The sequence below is a fragment of the Monomorium pharaonis genome, chromosome 9 (genome assembly GCF_013373865.1).
Source record: "Monomorium pharaonis isolate MP-MQ-018 chromosome 9, ASM1337386v2, whole genome shotgun sequence".
Lineage (NCBI taxonomy): Eukaryota > Metazoa > Arthropoda > Insecta > Hymenoptera > Formicidae > Monomorium > Monomorium pharaonis.
This window is the reverse complement of record NC_050475.1, coordinates 11,011,189-11,024,706: the sequence shown is the minus strand read 5'-3', so window position 1 is coordinate 11,024,706 and position 13,518 is coordinate 11,011,189. Positions and strand designations below refer to the sequence as shown.

The 13,518-nt window shown below is 35.3% G+C and overlaps 1 protein-coding gene across 1 annotated transcript in view; it reads left to right on the top strand.

Annotated features, from left to right (window-relative positions):
* The window catches only part of LOC105835054 (golgin subfamily A member 1), a 178,030-nt gene that overhangs the window by 28,679 nt on the left and 135,833 nt on the right, over positions 1-13,518 (top strand). Inside the window, exons 2-4 of the mRNA XM_036292280.1 lie at positions 1,758-2,151; positions 10,903-10,991; positions 12,090-12,218. Of these exons, the coding sequence (XP_036148173.1) occupies positions 1,758-2,151; positions 10,903-10,991; positions 12,090-12,218 (612 nt within the window). The remainder of the gene's footprint in view (positions 1-1,757; positions 2,152-10,902; positions 10,992-12,089; positions 12,219-13,518) is intronic.

The window sequence follows — 13,518 nt, the reverse complement described above, 5'->3', positions numbered from 1 at the left end:
GGGCTTTGCGGCGAATGCGGTCACTGACTTCCCGGGGGAACCGTTAACGGAATCCGCTTTCTTCGGCCACGATACCCGACGCGATACAGCCCCGCTCGCTTGAGTCCGACTATTCACCAAACTTGCGAGGTCGCTCTGCAGCTAACGCAACACACAAACCTATGTTTGCACAAACTTATGCACGCAGAATGAGAATGGGGTGACTTGCCGGCCAGTGGCTTTACAATGCGCGATCGATACAAAATAAATGGGCCACCTCACCGATAACTGTCTCTGGCACTCGTCGCTCTTCTGTCACCAACTGCTGCGTTCTCAGGGCACTCAATTTGTCTCACACGGGCTTATTTGCCGATATTTTGCTCTTTTCACCTAGAGTACAAAGCACGTTCTCATCGGTCGCAAGTACGCACACAAAAGCACGGGGGATCGCGGTTGATCCGCGATCGACGCCGCGGACCCCCACTAAGGGCTGCGCGTTAGTCCTCGCGCATCGCGTGGCCCCAATCACAGCAGAGCGAGCAGTCCTGCGTCCGCAGGATCGTGAGCGCTCTCTTCCAGGGGCCCCACGAGTCCTCAGCGAAGACAGAATTTTCCGTCGGCAACTTCCGGCGCCTTTCAGCGGTCCTCGCCGCCCTCTGCTTTTTGCGAGAGGGTCCCGCATCCCGCGGGGGTAATTCCACGGCTTCGATCTCCATACCGCCGTCTCCATGGTGCCCGCCGTCCGGCTATCAGCCGGAGTGTCGATTTTCCGTCCGTTGGCCCCGGCTTTCCCGGTTTGCGGTGCGCTCGTTCGTGCTCTGTTCTCTCGCTTTGCCCCTCCGGCTCTCGGCTGTTGCTAATCGGGTCGGCGAAATTCCTCTGGCGCGCCTCTCTTTTCGCACTCGCCTCTGTTTCTTCTCCGAACTTCTGGGTGCTTGCGCGGTGAGGTGCTCGCCGCGTTACCGAAAAGAAAGTCAAATTCTTAGCCTAATTCTATCGTCGTCGCGATTCCTCCGGAAGATTTCATGATCGGCTCTCGCTTTTATGTCCGGCGCGATATCGCAGCCTGTGACGGGGGGAGGGACTCGAGTTGCTCGTCGTGACAGCGAAACTGCCACGTCACAAAACGTAGAATTAAAATACATAAATTTTACACAAAAACATTTTTCTAAGGGTTTTTGAGGTTACTGATTACGAATTTGATGTCAAAAATGCAAATTAAAAATAGCGAACCTAAGGTATTTATATAAACATAAAATCACAAAATGTAAAAATTTTACACAAAAACGTCTTTCTATGGGTTTCTATGTTTATGTGTGAATATTTTAGGTTCGCCATTTTGGATCCGCCATTTTTAATTTTGCATTTTTGACATCAAATTCATAATCAGCAACACCAAAAACTCTTAGAAAAATGTTTTTGTGTAAAATTTACACATTGTGATTCTACTATATTAAGAAACCAATGCCAATTCTATGGCATACCATAGAAGCCATACCATACTCCAGCATAAAAATAAAAATGCTATACTATAATAAGAAATCTGCCAATTCTGAACGTTATATTAAAATAAAATCATTTATTTGATATTATAACTTCAATGCTTTTGTAAAGATTATTTGCCAGACACAATTTTACTAAAGGATAATGTTTCTTTTAGCATAAAGAATTATTTTTGTATTCCGCATACGGAAATTTTGAGACACTATATTATATTTAAATACCATATTTTTTATTATCTCTTTATTTTATTACCATTATATGTTATTATTTTACAGACTGATTCTACAAGTAGTATTAGTGGTTCTCAAGTATCATTAGATGAATCGAAAGAAGAAAATACAACCTTACCTCTACCATATATTTTACCGAAGAGAGAGAACAGTTTCGAACTTAAGCTCAACGATGGAATGCAATTAACTGTAAAAGATATTAAAAAGTTTGAAAGTAGGGAAGATGAATGGAGAAGACGTTTGGCAAAGAAGGAAGCGGAGATATTGAAGAGGATGGAGAAGAAAGAGGAAGAATGGAACGTCAGATTCTTTGAAAAAGAGAAAGAGTGGAAGAAGGTTGTAGAAAAACAAGAGAAGGAAAAACGACAATTAGAAGAAGAGATAAAAAAGATCGACACAGCAAAACAATCACTAGAACATGCTCTCAAAAATGCAGAAGGTACCTTTACATAATTTAATTTGTGAAACACTGTCTGATTATGTTTTACTGTTTATTTTATGTTTTTTATTTTGTTTATCACCGCAAACATGCAATATTTCTTATATCAGTTTATTTCTTTATGTTGTCCATGAAAAACGTTAAAGATAACTTAAAAAAATGAATATTTTGCTCTATATTAATCCTTCGACTATGTATTTGAACTGTATCTATTAATTTGTCGCGCTAGATGTTATTTTAAAATAAAAAAATTTTAGAAATTTTACAAAATATTGTTGCGCACGACCGTGAAAAAGAAAACACTCTTTTAACGATTTAAATCACAAAGCCTTTATTCATTACGTATATACAGAGCTGCCGAAACTCATCGTGACCGGTGCGCGGTCCACTTTCAACTCTTTGTTTATTCTCGTTGCCCGGTTTTTGACAGCTGACCGCCGCTACCGATTGATATCGCCGATCAAACAATCAACTCGCGGTATACCGGGTGGCACGCGTAACACTGCCTCCTTCTCTTTAAGATTGTCATCCCGACAATTCGGAAGGCAGTTTGTCACGCTCTTCAGAAAAGGTTCCGCAGTGTCACAGGACGATTTCCTGCTCTCCCTATGCTGCTATAACAGGTTACCGGGTACACGTTACACGTCTACCCATGTACGTCTCCTAACTGAATCTGTTTAAGCATCTTTTCCCTTGGAGCTGGCTAGGCTCTTATACGGAGGCTCCTGCGCTCGATTTCAGTTTCCGTTGCCCGTGCTCCTTTTCCATCTTGAGCCTTAAGTGCTTCTTTTTTGCGCCTGGTTTTGGGCGCTTCTTTCTTCTTTCTTTGAGATCGAGGGGGGGGGGGGGATCTAATGTGGAGGACGAAATTTATGAATAATAGGCCAATTTATTTCAATTTGAGGGATTTTGGGATTGCTGATTACGAATTTGAAATCGAAATTAAAAAATTGAAAATGACGGACCCAATATGGTGGACCAAGTTTTTGAAAAATGATTGGATTTATTTATATTTTGGTATTTGGATTCTTTTGGATTAATAATCGGTACAGACGTTGCATTTTGTACAATAAAAAATGGTTGTTGTGACTCTCGAGTTATAAGGACACAATTTTGGATCGTTGCTGAGACTTTTTGGAACACAGGTCACTTAAAGTTGACTTGAAGTTTTAACAAAATAACTATATATTTCTTCTTATTACATTGTTTTACTTGATTACAACTATATATTGATGCAGCATGTCGATATCAAAGATAATATGCTTTGGTTTAACCCGCTTTGCTCACTTTTCGCAGTCTTTTTATTTTGGCCGAGTAAGCTCTTCCGAATCTACGTACTTTGGGCCCGGGTTTTTCCGCTTAGAGAGCAAGTGCTGTTTAAGTAATATCGCAATAATTTCGAGCTTGTTGCAATTAATTTTATGACATTAGTTTCGCCCGGTATGCCGGTAGGCCGGTGCGATGGCCGTTGCGGCTTTTGCTGCGATGGCTGAGTGACACCGTACGCGGCGGGTGTAGGTGACACTTTATTGCCTTGCGGCGTTCTTGTTGTCAGTGTATCTTACAATACGGTACTAATAAAGTGGACTTGTAAAATTTGCGAAGTTTTTTTGTGTATCACTTAAAAAGGGAACTTTTTTTTTAAATATAAACGACATTGTAAACCATTAACTTCGTAATGTTACAGTATTGTGATGATTTGTATGTTACAGTATTGTGGTGATACAGTATGATTTGTTTGATCTACCATTTTTGGCATCGTAATTAGCAACCATTAAAATCTTTAGATACTTAGTACCAAGTGAATTAGCTCTCCTTTTCAAAAACTTGGTCCGCTATTTTAATTTTTTAAAATTTTGATTACAGATTTATAATTAACGATTTAATAAACCTCTAGATATCAAAATTGAAATAAATTAATTTATTATTTATTAAGTTTGTCCGCCATATTGAATTTGCAATCTCGAGTTTGCAATCTTAAATTAAAAAAATTGTTTAATTCTGATTCCAAACTTGGATTCAGCGACCTAAAAAATCCCTATATATACAAAGTTCAATGAAAAACGTATGTAAAAAAAATGTATGCTTTAAAGGGTTAAGAATTACAGAATTAACTTTTAAAAGTTAGTATAGGATTTTTTATACAAATTAATTGATTTGCTGCATCTAACGGTTGACAAGGACATTTTTTGAATGCCAAAATGTTAGTAAATATAAAAAATGTAAGGTTTTGATTCACATTTTGAATGTTGTATGCGAGAGCGGTTGCGAATACGATTGCTCGAACTGAGGATCCGCCGGATCCGCTCAGAGCTGAGCGCGGAGTGCACGTTGCGCAAATCCGTAGATTTGCTGGAGGGACAGACGAGCACAAATTAAATAGAGAATAGATTACAATTTAATAATTGGTTTGTTTAACAAGCACAATTTATTTAATCGAGTTGAAAATACAACACTAACAATGGACGGCTCACGAACCGAGTGAACGTGCGAGGGCGACGGATTGATCGAGTGAACGGAAATTTTCTTTTGCACGTTGCTTTTTGCCTGTGGTCTCCGCGGCGGAAATCTTGTCGAGCGTTGATCTGAACGCCTTATCGATCCGGAAATCTGGCTTGACGAAAGTAAATCGCGAGGCAGACGTGCGAACGTGACCGCGAGATCAACGTCGATTCCTTGCACGGAACGCTCCTCGCCGACGGCTCGTGATCTGAAATTGACACCGGAAATTTCTGAATAGACGATTGAGGAGCCGGAGAGTTGTCCGAAGGAAATTCTCAATTCGCGACGCGCGGCTCGAGATAGTTGACAAAGCGGACTTCAACTCAATCGGAACGAGTGCTAGGCGGGTGAGAGTAGGCGCTAGATTGATTCGCGGTCGTCGTCTCGGAGCGTAGAGCGTCCTGCCACCAGCCCAAAAATTCCGTGAACGACGAGTGTCGATCTAACGGTAAACAGCTGATCGACCAGGTGGACCACGCGGTCCCGACGTGCGAACTCTCCAGTCAAGGACACGCCCGTTGGCGCGAAATTATTATTTTTTCCGCTGGCGAAGTTGATCAGCACAACTCGTCGTCAGCGAGTGACCTAGAATTACGTCGCCGGCCGAGCACTTGAACCTCGATCATTTTGGAAAATAATCGATTCCCAAATATAAAAATAAAAAATATATCAGAACAAAAAACTTGTAAATTTTTGAAACGTTTTTTGTATTTACGATGTTAAAAAATAAAGCAAGTGCCGAGTCAATAATTACACAGGCACACCAAAAAAAGTTGCTATATAAAGTTCGCTAGACTACATTACTATTTTTATATATTTTTGGATCCGACTTGCTGAATCCGAATCGTTGTCTGTTTTACTCCATCACGTTAGGTTTTGTCCCTAACCTCAAAAAATACCTCAAAATCCCCAAAATAGTCCTTTTCAAGATGAGAAATAAAGGATGATTACCATATCTATATGTTTTTGGAGTCACTGAATTGAAATTTGTTGTCTGCTAAACGCTATCACCATTTGCCTTAACTTCAAAAAATATCTCAAAATTGCTAAAATAGCGTTTTTGAAGCTGAACAGTGAACACTTGCGACTGAAATTGTAGAAAATAAACTACTTATGTTTTTGGAGATATTGAATTTGAGTTTTGAAGTCGAATTAATCTTAACAGATTAGAATTTCTCTTCAACCCTAAATATTTTCTATTTATTTTTTTCTACTGTATCTAACTCTTTTACTCTCAAGATCAATGGAGTGGCTTTCTTTTACGTTTGATTCCTTTTTGTACAATTTTTTTTTCGAAGTTTAATAGTAGTCAATCGTCATATTTATACCCCATCTCTCTTGATAGTGACGCTTCATTACTTTTATATCTTGAAATTGTTTTTCTTGTTTTTTACTATTAGGTGTACAACTTTGCTTCCGCCGTTTTCCAATAGATGGTTGTAGCAATAAATGGTGGTGGTCGAAATAAATAGATCGTAGACAATAAGCTTTGGCATTTGTAAACGTAACGTCATCGAAATATTAGTCGATTTGTGTCTGCATCATAAAGTTATTTTTGATTGAAAATATCAGATTACGACCCAAATTCTCGTTATTTGCGGGAGGTTTTAATTTTTTGCTTCAATATGAAGAAATTTGTGGCTGAGGTTCATAGAATCAAATACGTATAGAGAGACCGCTATTAGTAAAAGAACATGCCGAGAGTGGTTTCAACGCTTCAAGAACGGTGATTTTGACATCGAAGACCGGCATGGCGGTGGAAGAGAGAAGGTTTTCGAAGATGCAGAATTGGAGGCATTACTTGATCAAGACTCATGTCAAACGCAAGAAGAATTGGCAGGATCATTGGGAGTGACTCAACAAGCCCTTTTAAAACGCCTGAAAGTCATGGGAATGATTCAGAAGTAAGGAAATTGGGTGCCGTACGAGTTGAAGCCGAGAGATGTTGAACGGCGTTTGTTTGTTTGTAAACAGCTATTTGCAAGGCAAAGACAGAAGGGATTTCTGCATCGTATTGTGACTAGGGACGAAAAATGGGTTCATTACGATGACCCCAAGCGCAGAAAATCATACATAGTAATCATGGGGACTTCCCGGCCATGCTTCCATGTCGACGGCTGAACCGAATATTCATGGCTCCAAGGTCATGCTCTGTATTTGGTGGGAGCAGCTCGGCGTGGTGTATTATACGCTACTAAAACCGACTGAAACAATCACAGGCGATTAATATTAAAAGCAATTGATGCGTTTGAATCGAGCACTGAAAAACAAACGGTCGCAATACAACGATAGAGACGATAAAGTGATTTTGCAGCATGACAGTGCTTGATCCCATGTCGCAAAGCTCGTCAAAACATACTTGGAAACGTTGAAATGGGAAGTCTTACCCCACCCGTCGTATTCTCCGGACATTGCTCCCTCTGACTATCACTTGTTTCGATCAATGACACACGGCCTGGCTGACCAGCACTTCCGTTCTTATGAAGAAGTGAAAAATTAGATCGATTCGTGGATCGTCTCAAAAGATGACCAGTTTTTTCGACGCGGGATTTGTATGCTGCCAGAAAGATGGGAGAAAGTAGTGACTAGCGATGGACAATACTTTGAATCACAAATAACCAGTTTTTCACAATAAAGCCTCGAATTTTGAAAAAAAAAACGGCGGAAGCAAAGTTGTACACTTTATAATCCCCTAAATTTATTGGGAAATAATCGAGATGAGAATTTAAAAAGTGCAGCTTTAGATTCATCGAGTTTTCCAAAATCTTAATTTTCCAAAATTTTGTATTATATTTGTTACTATTCGTAGTCGTCACTTTTATGATTGCCCAAAAAGTTTTTTACAACTTTTTAAAATTAATCTACGCAGCCTTTTTATTCATTGACTTGATGAAATTTTCATTCTTTAACGTTTTCCGAATTTGTGGTCCATCAAAAATGTCTTCTTTTAGTTTTGCATCAGATATTTCTGGGAATTTTTTTTCTAAATACTCAAAGCATTTTTCTTCTCTTTTGAGAGCGCAAATCTCGTCAAAACCGATTGGAAACTTTGAATACGTGCTTGCTTAAAACGAAACCAGTGCATGTATTCGACTAATCATACCGCCATTTCCTTTAATATTCGTAGGTGGCTACTTTCTTCTTAACGAACTGTTTTATTAGATTAAGTTGAAGAAGTGAGAGTAATACTTTTTTTTTAATCAAGGGTTAGTAATGATGTTCTTTGAACTTGATTTAAACGAACTTCTTTTTGACCATATTTTCTGTTTATAGTGATTATCACAGTCTTGACTATGCCATAAACATAAGAAGCAAGAGAAATTTGTAAAGCCTGATTGTTGACCTAATATCATGTTCAAAATTTTAAGATTCCCACAGATTTTCCAACAGTTATATTCTGAATATTTTTTTAGGAGTCTAAAGGGAGTCAAACGTAAAAGAATTTGGAGTATTTTTTGAGGTTAGGGGCGAATGTCATGATGGCGTTTAGCAGGCAACGGATTTACATTCAGCGATCCCAAAAACAGATTTGGTGGTTATTTTTCAACTTAAAAAGAATTCTAGCGATTTTGAAATATTTTTTGAGACAGGGACTAAACCTAACGTGATGGGATAAAACAGACGACGGATTTAAATTCAGCGACCCCCAAAACATATAGGTATGGTGTAGTCTAGCGAACAAGCCTTTTTTTTTTGGTGTACCTGTGTCATTAGATATTCTTTATACATAATATTAAAAAAAGTATTATTTTATCAGCATGTTGTGGAATTAATAAAAAAGCTTAACAAGTGTTGACTAAAAAATTGTTTACTTTATACTTATAACTTTATTTTGTACTCGTGTATCATATTGTTATATATTGTAATAATGTTTGAGAAATACCTGAAACTAAACTTGTTTTGTAATGGATAGAATAATATGAATTACATATTACTTTATATAATAGAGAAATATATTATTTTTTGTTTATATATAATATGAGAAGAAGATATATTTATGTTGTAAATGAGACACTCGCACCGGAAAGATAAAAAGGTGTCAGTAGCACGATGACGTAAGTCGATCAGTTGCATTGGTCAGTTGCATCGAGTGCATTGCGCAAGGTACTACGCAATCCGAAAATTAGCGCAATACTTGCTGTCTAGAATTTCGGACCACTGACAGAGTTACGCATTAGCGTAATCCGGCCCTTCCACAACCAAATAACCAATATTGACAAGTATATAAACCACTGAAAGAAAGCAAGAGACGGGTCAGTCTGAATCCGAAATACGGCACCCTGTTTTATCTGATCGTGTATATTCGATACATAACACTACTCCGAGTGGATGTACTGATCTATTGCTTACACCAGGTTGCGACACTCTGTCTTGCGGGGTCACGATTCAACGTTATCAAACCCGAAACTATGGTGTGCTAACAGAATATTGTAAGCGAAGAACAATAAATAGTAAATTTGAGAAAAGCGTGTTGTGAGTGACTTTGACCCGGATCCTTGGCAACAATCTTTTTTTCAGTACCTCAGACTCCGGGGGTACAACACACTTGCAAAAATTAATATTTAAGATTAAAAAATGTACCCAATTGTAGAATTTGTATAACCCCTTATATTTAAAATACCAGCATAAATGGTTTTATTAAAAAAATTTTTTTTCAAAATTTTTTCAAAACATACAATTGATGAGTTTTTTTTACAAAAATTGAATAACTTAACCTATTTTTTAAAATATGATTTATGGCGCCAAATTACTTTTTATCAGTAGAATCGTATTATATGTAAACAATTTTGTTCCGATAAAAATCAAGCAAAAAACGAGAAATATACAAATATATAAATGTAACGACCGTGTTTCTTGCATGGACGAGCTTGTCGGGAACTAGGACAGGAAGGATCTTGAGATAGCAGAAACGGTTATTTTAATTTTAACGGTAGTTTATATTTTATATCTGGATTATGTACATCAGTGTTTGAGCCTAGTTGCCCTTTTCAAGCCGATTCCCGAACGCGCCGCCTCCTATGCCCCCACTACCGCGCGCGGCCTTGACGGTCAAGCCGCCGATCTCGCCCGTACGCTTTGTCTCAGGAGCAGCTCTGTATAAGAAATGGTGCCCTGCACCACAAAATTCATTAAAATTACTCTAAATAAATAATTTTTGTTTTTATAAACAAAAAAGTACTAACTTTTTTATTACTAATTTATTTTATATGTAGTATAACAATATGTAAAAACATAATATATAAATTAGAATTTTGACAATAGTTTAATTTCCACATCACCCGTGAGGTAGTATAATTGATGCTTTTTTTAAAGTGGTTTTCTCAGTAGGCCTAATCCACTAAAAGATGAAATATAATATATAGCTTGGCATTTTTCTAATTTTCCTGTCGTTTTTATATATCTTACAATATATAAAATTTTGTTTTCCTGCCAAGCTGTACATTATATTTCATCTTTTAGTGGATTTGGCCTACTGGGAAAACCACTTAAAAAAAAACGCATCAATAATACACAGGTAATGTGAAAAACTTTGTCAAAATTCTAATTTACATATTATGTTTTTACATATTGTTATACTACATAAAATAAATTAGTAATAAAAAAGTTAGTACTTTTTTGTTTATAAAAACAAAAATTATTTACTTAAAGTAATTTTAATGAATTTTGTGGTGCAGAGCACTATTTCTTATACAGAGCTGCTCCTGAGATAAAGCGTACGGGCGAGATCGGCGGCTCTGCCGTCAAGGCCGCGCGCAGTAGTAGGGGCATAGGAGGCGGCGCGTTCGGGAATCGGCTCGAAAAAGGCAACTAGGCTCAAGCACTGAATTGTACATTATATACAGAGTATTTACAATGCGGTGTTTATCGTGTTTGCTCGTGATTTCGGTGATCAGCTGTGCCTAAATGACCTTTCCCGGCCGGGTCATTCCGGCCCTTGTGACGGACGAAAAACGTCACATCACAGTTACATAAATAGATAGAAAATAAAAAATTTCCGCAAAAATAAGAAAAATTTAAGAGATTTTCTATTTTATTATTTTTAAAAATAAATTTTTACACAAAATAGTTAAAGTCTGAATTATTCTTATATTTACATGTCTAAAAAAAAAAAAAACTTAAATATTTGTTAGGATTTTTTATTTTGCCTAATTTGATAAAAAGTATGGTCTTAAAATTTAATTATTTTGTTTTTATTAATACTTGTTGATATCTTTTATTAACATTTTGAATATAATTTTATTTTTTTAGAGTACAAAAAGAAGTTGTACAGCTTTCAAGAAGATGCGGAACAACTGGAAGGTTTTCAAACGCAAGAAATGGCAAAAGTTAAACATCTTGTACGTTTTATTAAAACATTTAATATATAAGTTATAATTTTTTATCCCTTAGTTTATATTTAAAAGAATTTATATTTCCATGGAATTTTTATAAATAATAACATAAAGATCAAAGCAGAAATTCTGATAAAGTCAAGAGAAATGATTTTTTATGAAAAAATAAGTAATTGCAATAAGTAGAGAAGAAAAGCGGTTATGGACTAGATGCGAGACTATGGAATTTATCTAGTATATTTTTTTGTATACTTTATGTTGAATTCTGGAGAATTGTCCAAATTACTTTGTTTTGTTTTTTTAATTTAGTTTTGTAGTTTTTTTAGTTTAGACGTTATGTAATTAGTGTAAGTAACATGGCTATTAGTGTTTGTATTGTCATAAAAGCTGCGTGCATTTCAATGTTGCAAGTAGCCGAAAGTCTTACAGATATGTGTTCTTTACATTATTTCGAGAAATATATTGGAATATTAATTTTTTAGTTTTAGTGTAACTTAAAGGATTTAAATATGGTTTTCAAATAATGTAATGTTGAACTTAACGTTACTGAAATATATGGATGCATTTGACGTGTAAAATTATATTGCCTACGTTATGGATTTCTTACGAGTGTCATAAATGAGTTTGAGTCCTGTAACTTTCTCGCATAATTTAGTTATACTTTTATGGTACTTATTAGTTAATATTGTTATAATAATTTTATAATACTTCTACAACGCGCAAAGTCGCAACAGTCCTAATTTTTTACATATATTTTTGATACTTTTTTGTGATACTGCAAGATCTACTATAAAGCATTAATTTTTTATTTTTAGAAATAATGATTTAGAGAAAATTTATTGTGCGTACCATATCCCCCTAAAGGTTCCATAACTTCTATTTATAACTTAAGACCTTTATGATAGCAAACTTGTACCGAAAAGAATTATGTCATATAAATTTATACTTATTGACTTATTTATATAGATCAAAATGATGGAAAAGGATTTATATAACCTTTTCTCTTCTCTTGCTACACGTGCGTGCGCGTACTTACGCACCATCTATTTTTAATGTTATATCTTATTAATTAAAAAAAGTTAAATTTATGATTATTTTTTTTAGTTGTTAACTAAAGAGCAGGAAGTAGAAGAAAAGACACAACATCTGAAAATTGCCAGAGCAGAAATAGAAAATTTGAAGACAGAAATTTCCCGTCTTAGACGATATGAAGATGAATTAAACAATATACAAGTAAGTAGATTGGTTGCAGTTTTTTATTTCTTTAAATTTATTTTTATTTATTAATTTATTAATTTTTTTGTACATATAACTATGTTGTGAAGATTTAATTTTTAATACTTTTGATATTTGTTAATTATGTATTGTTTGTACATTTATTATATTTGTATTACTTACATAATTTATATAATAATATTCATATAATTACATAAATAATATAAATTATTTTGAGTACACTAAGGAACATTGATTTTGTGAATGAAGTGACTAGGCGTTTTCGATAGATTTTTTTATTCTAAACACGAATCTGTTCTCAAAAGTTGCTTATCACGTTAGGTTTTTGAAAAAATTGAAGTCAAAGTAAAAAAAACATGTTTTTAGCTATTTTTAAGAATTTATAGCAGAAGAATTCTACATGCTAGAGACTTCCAAAAAGTCTGAATGTAAATATTAAATTGTGTACTTTTACATGTATTCTTCATAAATTTGTTAACATTTACCGTTGAAACACTCAGCGTTTTTTGTTTGTATGAAATCGTTATTATTTTCAACAAACGAAAAAATAAAAAAAATAAAGTGAAGTAATTAAATCCATGCAAAGCTGACTATTTAGCCACAATTGATGATTCTATGTTATCCAGATTTTATATTGTACCACGTGGAGGCGGTTAAGACTACATTCTTCTTTTATTATAATAAAATTGTTTTACTTTAATTTTGGTATTTTTTTATTTATCAAAAATAATAAAAACGATTTTATGCAATAGAAACAAAAAACGCTGACAGTGTTTCAATTGTAAATGTGAACAAATTTATGAAAAATACACGTAAAAATACAATTTAAGCTTTACTTTTAGATCTTTTAAAAGTTTCTGGCATATAGAGTTCTTCCGCTATAAATTCTTAAAGGTAATTAAAAACACGTTTTTTTGATATTTTGACTTTATTTTTTTCAAAAACTGAAGTAATACACAACTTTTAAGACCAGATTCCTGTTCAGCGTAAAAAAAATCTATCGAAAACGCCTAGTCACTTTCTACTTACATAGAAAAAGTACAAAAATGTTTCCTAATATTATTTATTATTGATATTAGCAGTAACAAATTAAGATTCTTTAATATTTATGTTTATTATTTATTTATTTATATAATTATATATATGTAAGTGATATGGGCAGCAATGGGTCATCAAAACATTCCCCCACTCCTCGGCCGTCTAGCACCAGTTGGGCCTGGCTAGACGGTATTGTGACGTCATGAGTGGAAATAAATGGAGCATTTTGATTGACTGACGGGTGGGTGGAAAGCATAAT